Source organism: Nannobrachium achirus (assembly GCF_963921795.1).
Source record: "Nannobrachium achirus genome assembly, chromosome: 23".
Taxonomy (NCBI): Eukaryota; Metazoa; Chordata; class Actinopteri; order Myctophiformes; family Myctophidae; genus Nannobrachium; species Nannobrachium achirus.
In genome coordinates this window covers 5,452,095-5,464,770 of record NC_137830.1, presented here as the reverse complement: position 1 = coordinate 5,464,770, position 12,676 = coordinate 5,452,095, and the positions used below count along the sequence as shown (strand labels likewise).

The 12,676-nt window shown below is 45.5% G+C and overlaps 1 protein-coding gene across 1 annotated transcript; it reads left to right on the top strand.

Annotated features, from left to right (window-relative positions):
* Positions 1 to 7,432: 7,432 nt before the first annotated feature.
* On the top strand, positions 7,433 to 9,959 carry LOC308308508 (zona pellucida-like domain-containing protein 1; the record flags this gene model as incomplete). Its single annotated transcript, XM_080753921.1, has 2 exons — positions 7,433 to 8,091; positions 9,425 to 9,959. 2 exons carry the CDS (start codon positions 7,433 to 7,435, stop codon positions 9,957 to 9,959), a joined length of 1,194 nt encoding a protein of 397 aa, XP_080610047.1.
* Positions 9,960 to 12,676: the final 2,717 nt, after the last annotated feature.

The window sequence follows — 12,676 nt, the reverse complement described above, 5'->3', positions numbered from 1 at the left end:
ACGCTGACACGCTGGCAACGCTGGCACCCTTCTCCTTATAACACAATGCAATTGTTTAACATATAGCTGGAAGCTTCAATCTTGTTTTGAGCCAATCGCAGTGAAAGAGACATGACCATAAAAGACTCCTGAACACCCATCAACCAGCATCAACCTGCCTTTGCCATCAGAGCCGACTAACACAAGCTATCCAGAGATTCCAGACACCGGAGCGGACCACTGCTTATAGATCGCCAAGATGAATTTGCACTTTTTTTTAAGCGTCGCTACCGTCATAGGTAGCAGTCATAGTCATGATCATGATGAGACTGCAGTGGGTCTTATGTGTTTACGTGGTTATGGTCGTGAAGGGAGATCAGCTCACTCCATGAGATCATATCATTCCGGAGAACATGAATTCTGGAGGCCTCCAAAAAGCACTGACATCAAGGTGGCATGCGGCACCGACTCCATCATTCTGGAGTGCCAAGCCTGTGGCATCTACTACGCCGGCTACAACGAGACACTGTTGATCCTGAACAACGTCTTGGACCCAGCCTGCAGGGGAACCCTGGATTTAGACGTATTTCCACCCGTGGTGCGTTTCAGCTTCCCCTTGAACAACACCCACGCCTGTGGCAGCGTATTCAGGACCACCTGCGCTGCCGTCAACGTCAGCGGCGTCGTGCGAGCCTCTGATCCCACCACGGGGAATGCAGAGCTGAAGTACTACTACTCCTGCGCCTACCCCTTAGAGCACCGGATCTACAACACCCAGATCGACGTGTCGGCCCCGTCTATCGCGCTGACGGACAAGAACGGCAGCTTCGTCGGCACCCTGCGTCTGGAGCTGTTCAGCGACGAGCAGTACGAGAGGCCCCTGTTGATGCCACAGGACGGCATCGAGCTGAGGTAAATTCTCCTTCTACTGCAGGGGTCTTCAGAGTTTTCAGGACCCCTAAGTTGAGAGAGAGATGAAGCAGGGACCCCCCACAACCTGTTAATAGATTCCATGTAGTTTCATCTTTTGACAGCACAATCATCAGTGTATTTTGGATTCATGTCAATTTGTGTTTTCAGGTCTTTAAAGGACAACTTTGTTTTTTTACAACAAGGGTTCATATTTTAGTCAGTCATTAGAGAAAAGAAAAGATTAGTGTTAAAATGTTTTCATTTACTTCTTTCTATTGTTTAAGTGATTTTAACGATTTTTTATTTGCATGCATGCCCCCAGGTTGGGGGCATGCATGCATGCATGCAAGTGGCTAAATATGTATTTTTAGACACAATAAGCCCATTCCCAAGATGCACCGCAAAAAGAAATTGCCGGCTTATTGTTTCTAAAACTACATATTTACGCTTGCCCCCACCCACTGAAATCAAAATACTAAAATCGCAAAAACAATAGAAAGCAGTAAATCAAAACATTTTAACACTCATCTTTTCTGTTCTCTAATTACAATCAAAATTTTGAACCCTTGTTGTAAAAAACAAAGTTGTCCTTTTACAACTTGAACCATCAAACTTAAAAAACTTGACCTTTCACTCTGTACTTAGTCTGCTCTTTTTCCCCTCTACACCAAAGCTCATAGCCGATCTACAAGCTCGATCTAATAGCCGATCTACAAGCTGAGCTTGTAGATCTGCTATTTTTGGCTTAAGGTCTCTGAATATGGATGCTAGGGGTTCAAGTGGTTAATATAAAAAAGGCAAAAAAAGGTTCTATCACACAAGGATTTGGAGGACCCCCCTGTAGTAACTCTGAGGACCCCCTAGGGGTCCCGGACCCCCTGTTGAAGACCCGTACAACACTGCCACCCAGGTGTCGAATTCCTTGACTACCTCCCTTAAAACATGTAGCTTGCTGGCATCCTTCAAAACTGCCCTGAAAACTCACCTTTCATGAGGCCAGAGGAGGTAGTTATCACTTCTCCCATAGACAGGCCAGAAGTGAGCACCCCCCCCCCCCTTGTTTCCCCTATCCTGTACATATAGTGTTTTTATAATTGCAATATTATTGAATGTTTATCTTTGTTCTGTTAGTTCAGTACTCCATCCTATGGGTGGCGCTCTAGCGTCACAGAGATCACAGAAACGTCTCACGTTAACTCCCGCAGGACAATATCATTGGCTGAAGGGCTTGTCACTCAAGTTGGGGCGTCTCCCCCTTAAAGCCAGTGACACCCAGCCGCTCCTCCTCTTTAGCTTTTCCGCTTGCGGAACGCAGACGCGAAACTCACAGCTCCTTACCAACTATTCAACATTCTTCACATTCTTCAACCTCCAGAGGATATCAGCATTTCGGAGACAACCGCCTCGGGCAACATTGGTTCCGGAACCTTTCTTCCAGCGATTCTTTAAAGACAACTACTCCTTTCCACCGCGTGTTGTTTGTTAGCCTAGCCTAGGCCTCTGTGCCATTAGCCAACAAGCTAACCATACACGCTACTCTTCTACCTAGCTATCGTGCTAGCGGTAGCTTCTCTGTCAGCCTTTCCGTCTTACCAGGCTTCCGTGCTAACAGTATCCACGGTCATGGCCACAAGCGAGAAACACGTGGAGGATGACTACGACTCCGTCCTCCGGCAGTGCGAGAAGGAGGGCTGCGGTAGCTACATCGCTCCGGATGATCCACACAAGCTATACCTGGCTTGCCTGGGATGGCCGCATCTGGAACGGGGCACCCACCCTAACCCATCCTGTCCTGAGTGTGCTTCGATGGACCCAGCCTTCAAGGACCTTCGGGCGTCTACTCTCGGTGCTGCGATGGGCTTCGCCTTCAACACTACGAGCAGGATGCAGCTCATCGAACAACAGCGTCACGGTTGTACCCCTCTTCCCACTCTTCCTTCCACTACGGTGACTTCAGCGAAAGTGACCACGATGAAGAGGATCTTCCCCCGCACCAGCTTAGCCGTGAAGGGAGGAAGATATGGAGGTGGGTGACGAGGGAGGCTCTCCACACGCCTCCCCCCGTGCTGCAGCCTCGATGTCACCCTGGAGGTACAGGAGGTACCACCTTCCTCCCAGGCTGACACACAGGACGCCGCTGATGTGAACCGCCCGGGCACAGCCTCGGTGGCATCGGGCGGCGCCACCTCTCCAACTCCAGACCCCTGGGCGGTGTTCGAGGCGGCTACTCACCGCATGAAGTTGGAGATCCCGGTGGAGGAACGCCCGGCGGCTTCAGTCAAGGCCCGCCTGGGCAAGAGTATTCCTACTCTCCCTCCCCCAGTCATGTCTCTTCTCCCGGAGATTACTGGCCTCTCCAAGGCTCTTCACGAATCCTGGCAGAAGCACCAGGACCCCAAGAGACTGCCTTTCAACACTGAGCTTGTTCGAGGAAAGGAGATGGGTGTCACCGACTCACCGTGTGCCTCCCCCTCAGCCACGCTCTCGCCTCCACCCTCATGCTGAAGTTCAAGAGAGACCATGGCCATGAGAGGAAGAAAGGAGACAACCCTCCCTGCATCATCACACCGGGGGAGAAGCCCCAGTTTGGAGACGGCTTCCACCGCCATATGGCCAAGTCGAGCAGGGAGAGCTTCAGAGCTGCCGGCCACGTCGTCAGGGACATCAACGCGGCAGGTCTCCTGGTGGCATCAGCAATCGTGCGTGACCTTTGGGGTCTTTGGGACATTGGTAGTCGCTCTACGGGAGTGTATGTTACCCATAGGATGGAGTACTGAACTGACAGAACGAAGATGAACACAAGTGTTTCGAACGAAACACCTGTTTATTAAGTTCTGGAAGGAAGTACTCCATCCGACTCTCGGCCCTCTGTTCATGCAAGCAGAGTGGCTTCAGAGGAGGAGCGGCTGGGCTTCGCTGGCTTTAAGGGGGAGACGCCCCAACTTGAGTGACAAGCCCTTCAGCCAATGATATTGTCCTGCGGGAGTTAACATGAGATGTTTCTGTGATCTCTGTGACGCTAGAGCGCCACCATAGGATGGAGTACTTCCTTCCAGAACTTAATAAACAGGTGTTTCATTCGAAACACTTGTGTGTTCTTTGCTTGCTATTTGTTATGTCCATGAATTAAATACAGAGGACGTAAAAAAGACTGTAACAGGTCTTATTTGGAATGTTCCTTTTAGGCAAGGTGTTTAACTGTACTTGTACTGTACTACATTTCTCTGTATTGTATTGACTATACTTGTACTGTTCTCCATTCTTGTCTAATAAAATTATAAAAAAAAAGCACCAGGATCTACGTGGAGGTGAAGGCCACCGACCTGACGGGTCAGTACAACGTGCTGCTGGACCGCTGCTACGCCTCCGTCTCGCCGCTCCCCAGCAACTCCAGATTCTCCAACCTGATCATTCCCTGCGACGCCGACGACCAGCTGACCACCGTGATCCAGAACGGCACCAGCCAGAGCGCCCGCTTCTCCTTCCCGGCCTTCCGCTTCGTGGAGCAGTGTAACCAGGCCGTCTCCACCTACTACCTGCACTGCATCACCCGGCTGTGCGAGGTCCAACCCCGGGGCCGGTGTGCCGGTGTCTTGACGCACCGGCACACCATCACCTCCCCGGAGATTCATGTGCGTCGTTCCCCTGTGCGTTGCAGCCATCTTTTACACATGAAGCTGAAGCTGAACTGAACACATGGGGGTAAAAAGTACTCACATCTTAAACTTAAGAAAAAGTTTCAATACTGCAATGTAGAAAGACTCTGTTACAAGTTAAAGTCCGGGATTTATAATGTACTTGAGTAAAAGTATGAAAGTATCGGCATCAACATTTACTAAAAGTACCAGAAGCAAAAGTACAAAATGTTTGAAAGAAGCCGATCTAGAAGCTCACAGCGCGTTGCGTTGCGAGGTGTTGTGAGCTTGTAGATTTACATCTGCAAAGTAACTAGTAACTCAAGTTTTCAAATAAATGTTTTCAAATAAATTTGTAAAAGTACAATATTTGGATCTGAGATGTAGTGGAGTAGAAGTAAAAGTAGTGGAAATTGGAAATACAGAAGTAAAGTACAAATACCTCAAAATTGTACTGTAAATCTACTTTACAGGGTTTGGTTCACCTCACCGTTTGCTGTTGGGGGAGATATTGGGGGAGCCGCACATTTTGATGTATATATTGTGGGGGTGGCGTAAATCGTGCAGTAGTTATTACGTGCTGAAATTTGTGGAAAAATTACGACTTACTTAATTTAAAGGGGAAGACCACCCATTTTCAATATTGAAATATGTCATTAATATACCTTAGAGGAGTTGTATGGAAATAAAAAAAGATTCCTCCCCTTCTGTGTTGCCTAGAACTGGAGGATTGATTTTGAGGTTTGTATTGTAAAGTACAATGTGTGATGTCATCAAGTTGTACTTTACAATACAAACCCCCAAATCAATCACATTATCTATGACAAAACTTATAAATATATTAACCACTAAGTTTATTTTATTTTCCAAATAACAGTGTTGGTGGTTAATATTGACAATTTAAGTTGTAAATTAAACACAGAAGTTATCAAATATCATTAATTTTATAAACTGGCCCTTTGCCATTTTTGTAATGCTTCCCACAGGTTCAGCCATCTGATCATCCCTATAATAGCGAGACAGAAGTCTTATTTAGCTGATTAATCCTCTTGTTTTGTTTTCTCCATTAGATTAAAGTCCTTTTTTCCAACTTGTATTACTTGTCAAACATCTTTTTACCATCCCAAGTAATAAAAGCTGAAAAAAGTGAAATGAAATCTAATGGAGAAAACAACTAGAATCAATGCTCTGTGGATGAACAGGAAGTAATGGTAGGGTGTGACTCAAAGGGATCTGGCGCCCTCTATCTTGCAATGCACTACTTTGTGCAAAAGGAGAATAGCACAAGTGAAGTGATTTACAATGTACTGTATTTGGCACGAGGACATGTCACTTTATGGATACCTCAAAAAGTAATGGGAGAACACTGACCAATCACAATCAAACAACATTATCTATCTATGACAAAAATATCAATATATTAAACTATCTGTATAACAATAACATATCCCTATCATTGCATACATGTATGAATATACAGTATGTTTCAATACTGCAATGTAGAAAGACTCTGTTACAAGTAAAAGTCTGGGATTTAAAATGAAGCTATAATTATGACAAACAGTGTGTTTTGCCTTCTGTATGAATACAAAGACGAGTGAAATCGTGTGATTGGCCAATTGCCTTGAACCACATAAATTACATTCTGCTAAAATAGCTGATCTACAAGCTCACAACACATCGTATTGTGAGCTTTAAGGTCGGCAAAGAGGTTTTGTGTAGAGGGTGAGACTATAGTGGACTTAAAGCCCTAGAGCTGTGGTTCTCAACCTTTTCAGGTTTTTCATCGTATCACCATGAATGAACCAATATTGTCCATATATCGTATCGTTAACGATGTATTGTGTTAAAATGTATCGTTACACCCCTATTCACGATTTTTCAGAAAAAAGCTTAAAAAGCTCACAGCGCGGCACTTGTATATCTGCTATCTTTTAATAGTTAAAGCATAAAAGAGTGGTTAAAGTGTCTCAAATTTAAAGTGACACAGAGTCCAAATGGGTGAAGACACTGAGGTTAGATTTGCGTCCAAGTAATTGACTGCATAATACCTTATTCTAAACTCTCTGTACAGTAATGTCATAACCATTTCCTAATGCCAAACACAGTTTTATTTCCAAATAGTTTAGATTTAATTTTTCTTCTCTTCTCTTCTCTTCTCTTCTCTTCTCTTCTCTTCTCTTCTCTTCTCTTCTCTTCTCTTCTCTTCTCTTGTGTTGATGAACGCATGGGAAATGGAAAAAAACAAAGTGAGTGCAAGAACTATTATATAATATAATATATAATTATAATTATATAATGAATATATAATATATATTATATAATCATTATATAATCAATGTTGGCTCAATATCCACTATACAGATGATCCTAATCATGATCCTAGTCATTTACAAATGTTCCCTATCTGGAGGATTTGAATGGGATCTTTAGGCAGATATGGTTTACTGTACTTCATAGATAGTATCTTTATTTTGCTCCAGTTTCTGAAGACAATATGCTTCGGATCTCAGGTTGTTGCCCCGAGGGTGTGATTCCACGCTGGCAACGCTGGCACCCTTCTCCTTAAAACACAATGCCATTGTTTAACATATAGCTGGAAGCTTCGACCTTGTTTTGAGCCAATCGTAGTGAAAGAGACAGAACTATAATAGACTCCTGAACACCCATCAACCAGCATCAACCTGCCTTTGCCATCAGAGCCGACTAACACAAGCTATCCAGAGATTCCAGACACCGGAGCGGACCACTGCTTATAGATCGCCAAGATGAATTTGCACTTTTTTTTAATCGTCGCTACCGTCATAGGTAGCAGTCATAGTGAACATAGTACTGATCATGATGAGACTGCAGTGGGTCTTTGGTGTTTACGTGGTGGTTATGGTCATGTGAGATCAGCTCACTCCATGAGATCAAATTATTCCGGAGAACATGAATTCTGGAGGCCTCCAAAAAGCACTGACATCGAGGTGACATGCGGCTCCGCCTACATCATTCTGGAGTGCCAAGCCTGTGGCATCTACTACGCCGGCTACAACGCGTCACAGATGATCCTGAACAACAACTTGGAACCAGCCTGCAGGGGAACCCTGGACACGTCCGTATTTCCACCCGTGGTGCGTTTCAGCTTCCCCTTGAACCCTACCGACGCCTGTGGCAGCATCTTCAGGACCATCAGCAACGGCGGAGTGACGGTGACACACGAAGGCCATTCAAGAAGAAGAAGAAGCGCCGCCGGCACGGCCGTGTTCTCTTCTCCAACATCCAGACACTTGTCCAACGTCAGCATGACCGTCTCCAACATCAGAATGATCAACGTCAGCGGCGTCGTGCGAGCCTCTGATCCCACCACGGGGACGGTCGCCTACAGATCAGAGCTGAAGTACTACTACTCCTGCGCCTACCCCTTAGATTACCTGGTCAACAACAACATCGACGTGTCGGCCTCGTCTATCGCGCTGAGGGACAAGAACGGCAGCTTTGTCAGCACCCTGAGTCTGGAGCTGTTCAGCGACGAGCAGTACGAGAGGCCCCTGGTGATGCCAAAGGACGGCATCGAGCTGAGGTAAATTCTCCTTCTACAGCAGGGGTCTTCAACGTTTTCAGGTCAAGAATTACCCCTTAGTTGAGAGAGAGATGAAGCAGGGACCCCCACAACCTGTTCATAGATTCCATGTAGTTTCATCTTTTGACAGCACAATCATCAGTGTATTTTTGGATTTATGTCAATTTGTGTTTTCAGATATTTAACCACTTGAACCGTCAATACTTAAAGGGGAAGACCACCCATTTTCAATATTTAACTATGTCATTAATATACCTTAGAGGAGTTGTGTGGAAATATATATATAAAAAAAAGTTCCCCCTCTTCTGTGTTGCCTAGAACTGGAGGATTGATTTTGGGGTTTGAATTGTAAAGTACAACGGTGTGATGTCATCATTGTCATCGTTACAAAACTATGGCACCGCTTGACCTTTCACTTTGTACTTAGTCTGCTCTATTTCCCCTCTACACCAAAGCTCTTTGCCAAAAATAGCCAATCTAATAGCCGATCTACAAGCTCACAACGCCTCGCGCTGCGAGGCGTTGTGAGCTTGTAGATCTGCTATTTTTTGGCTTAAAGGAGTAGTTCACCCGCAAGATGACCTTTTTTCTGTTGATTACTCATGCCGTGGAGACTTGAGTTCAATAATATTTTTTGTATTTGTTGCATTCCTAAGACAAAAGAAAATATTATTGAATGTTTTCTTTGCTTGCTATTTGTTATGTCCATGAATTAAATACAGAGGGCTTCCGAAGTAAAAAAAAAAGATCATAAAAGGACTTATTTGGGGTGTTCCTTTTAGGCAGGGTGTTTAACTGTACTTGTACTGTAATACATTTCTATTGTATTGACTATACTTGTACTGTTCTCCATTTTTGCACTGCGTGAAAAACATTGAATATGGGAAGGTTTTTCCAGGGTAAATCCCCACATACTTATCCCGCATACCCATGATTATTGTGACCGAAGGTCGCATTATACCCTGAAAAACCTCGTAGCTTGACTGTCTGTCTGTCTGTCTGTCTGTCTGTCTGTCTGTCTGTCTGTCTGTCTGTCTCTCTGTACAGGAAGTGATGTCAGTGAGACACAGTGATGTGGTACAGAATGACTCATATATGGGCATAAAAAGCATTTCCCGTGACATCACTTCCTGTAATGACAGTCAGACAAGCTACGAGATTTCTCAGGGTATAAAAGTCCATATATGGTCATTCCCAGAAAAAAAGGGTCTGGCTGGCTGACCTATAAACATGGGTATGAGGGATAAGTATGAGAGGATTTACCCTAGAAAAAACGTCCCATATTCAATGTTTTTCACGCAGTGTTGTCTAATAAAATAATCCTCCAAAAAAGGACCAGGATCTACGTGGAGGTGAAGGCCACCAACCTGACGGGTCAGTACAACGTGCTGCTGGACCGCTGCTACGCCTCCGTCTCGCCGCTCCCCAGCAACTCCAGCTTCTTCAACCTGATCATGCCCTGTGGCGCCCACGACCAGCTGACCACCGTGATCCAGAACGGCGTCAGCCAGAGCGCCCGCTTCTCCTTCCCGGCCTTCCGCTTCATGGAGCAGCAGGACGAGATCGTGTCCACCTACTACCTGCACTGCATCACCCGGCTGTGCGAGATCAGCAGCTGCCCGACCTTCATGGCGTGCAATGGCAGGAGAAGGAGAAGCGTGCAAGAGGAGGACGGCGACGACCTTTCGCACCGGCACACCATCACCTCCCTGGAGATCGTCACCCAAGAGAACCTCATCAACGCTGGCCAGACTAAAACACGGGAGAGTTCCTCTGCTGGGCTCGGTGCTGCCGTAGGCGTTTTGGCCTTTGTGTGTGTCGTTGCCCTGTGCGTCGCAGCCGTCTTTTACAAGAAGCTCAGGAACTAAAAAGCAGGGGTGGAAAAGGAACTCCCATTTTATACTTAAAGATGGGGTGCCATGATTTTTCCCCCTATAAAACATGATTATCTACTATTATGATTATACTAGGAGGAAAAGTGTACAGAAAGAGTTAAAATGATGTTTTTATGTGGCCACACCCACCAGTTCATTGGGATGTGTGGTTGTCATGGTGGGTGGTGACCCAGCTGAAGTTAGCCACACCCACGTATGTTGGGTGAATGGTAATTAGGGGAGGGGTTGCTTCTGTGATGTAATAAGTATCTGTGTTTTTGGACCGGCAGGTTTGACCCCACAAGGTGGCAGCCTACAGCTAAACCCCAAATAGAAAGGGAATACATAATTGCTCATAACAACCACACTAGGGGGTCTAATGAAGTACTGTCAACCTCCTAGACACATGAAAACCAGAAAAAGTACAAAACTATGGCACCGCCTCTTTAAGTAAAAGTATCAATACTGCTATGTAAATGTTACAAGTTAAAGTCCGGGATTTAAAATGTGCTTGAGTAAAAGTATGAAAGTATCGGCATCAAAATGTACTAAAAGTAACACAATTAAAAGTACAAAATGTTGTAGATCTACAAAGACGATCTACAAGCTCACAACGCGTTGCGACGCATTGTGAGCTTGTACATCGGCTTTTTTCCATTATCATACCTATATTATCGGCTTTTTTCCATATCGTACCTATATTCTCCAGGTTCTATGTTCCCCACTTACCCCCTCAAAAAAAGGTTCTATGTTCCCCATTTACCCCCACAAAAAAGGTTTTATGTTCCACACTCATCCAAAAATGCAGGAAACATTCATTTCTAATAATTAATAACAACTCTAATCACACAATAATGGGGAGTAATTACGAACACTAATGGGACAGGGGGCACTAGGGACATTGACGAGCACCTAGACGAGCACTTAGGGGAGGGGGACATTTTTTTTTTGGGGGGGGGGAAGAAAGAATGTGATTGAGGCCCCGTACAAACGGCGAGGTCCCGGGATATTTCCGTTGCGTTTTGTCTTTTTATCAAGCGTTCATATGAAGCTGAAATGATGTAGTGTCAACGTCACCGTGTGAGCAACACAGAAACGCAAAAAGCAACGCCGCATGTTGGATTTTGTGTGATACTAATACCCCATACGGAACACTCTCCATAGTACTATGGCTTGGTGGCGGAGTGGTTAAGACATTTGTTTTTCGACCCAAGCGGCCGGGGTTCGCGTCCTGCTCAGTCACCTCTTTCTACCAGCGCGGACTACCTTTTTTTCCGGCGATAAAGTTATTATTATTATTATTATTACATTATTATCCATGACGGAGGCGATGAGCAGACTCAGCGCGTTACCGAGTTATGTGAATAATGTAATAATAATAATAATAACTTTATCGCCGAAAAATGAGGCGGACCCCGGCCGTTCGGGTCGAAAAACAATGCCTTAACCACTCGGCCACCAAACCATAACGCTGAGTGGGGCATTCTGTATGGGGAATTTGTATGACAGAAAAAGCCTACAAGTGTTGTTGCTTTTTGCGTTTCTGTGTCGCTCACACGGTGACGCAAGGGGAGAGAGGAGTCAGCTTTTCCACCCTACTTTGCGTTTCAAGATCGTTCCGTTTTTAACCCCCGAAAATGCCGTTGTCGTCTGAACGGGAGGCCTATCTGACTTTTCCTTTTGCGTTATTCTCGTTGCCAAAACGCAGTGTGAACGGCGCCTGAGATGTTTAGATGAATGCTGGTTCTCTAAATGTTTTATACCACAAGTCCACGTCCCATACGGATTATGAGGGATTTCTTTTTGTTTGTGACTCCAACAGCACCTTCCCACGACCCCACTTTGGGTCGCGACCCATAGTTTGAGAACCGTTTCGTCTAGATGTTGGTTTTAGTGGTTTTAATAGCATAAAAATGTGAAAATGCACAAAAAGCAAAAGCTGAAAGTGTTAATGCATGTTATGTGCTTCATAAGCTATTACTTGTTGCTTTTAGTGGTTTTAATAGCATAAAAATGTGAAAATGCACAAAAAGCAAAAGCTGAAAGTGTTAATGCATGTTATGTGCTTCATAAGCTATTACTTGTTGCTTTTAGTGGTTTTAATAGCATAAAAATGTGAAAATGCACAAAAAGCAAAAGCTGAAAGTGTTAATGCATGTTATGTGCTTCATAAGCTATTACTTGATAAAACATGTGGAGGGCGAGTGCCTGGGCAGAAATGTGGCCCCTAAAGCCTCTTTCAGAGTCCAGGGTGAAGAGATATTCACTTCACCGTGGTGTAGTTTCCTAGCTATCACCTAGCACCATGCCTGTCAAACCTCAGCAGTCAAATCCTTTCGTCAAGAAGAAGAAGAAGAAGAAGAAGGGGCCTGCCTCCGGTGGGCCCCCAAATGCTGCTAGGGCCCCCCGTGTCACTGGGTGGCCCCAAGGTGTTCCCAGTGGCGCTACTGGCCACCACCCACAGCCCTCCCCTGACTGGTAAATGTGTCGCCCAGACCCGGCCATGCCAGGGCCTCCACGACCTTTCCCCCCGCCCTCACCTGTCCCTCCGCCATCGGCGTGGTGCGTTCCGCTCGGTGAATGGGGTCCCGCTACACGAAGCCAAGGTTGTCAACACAAGAAAAAACAACCACACTGTGCCTTGTGCTGAGAGGCTGTATCTCTGTACTCACAGCACCGTTGTTATGCTTTTCTCCCCGGCCGTTCGGGTC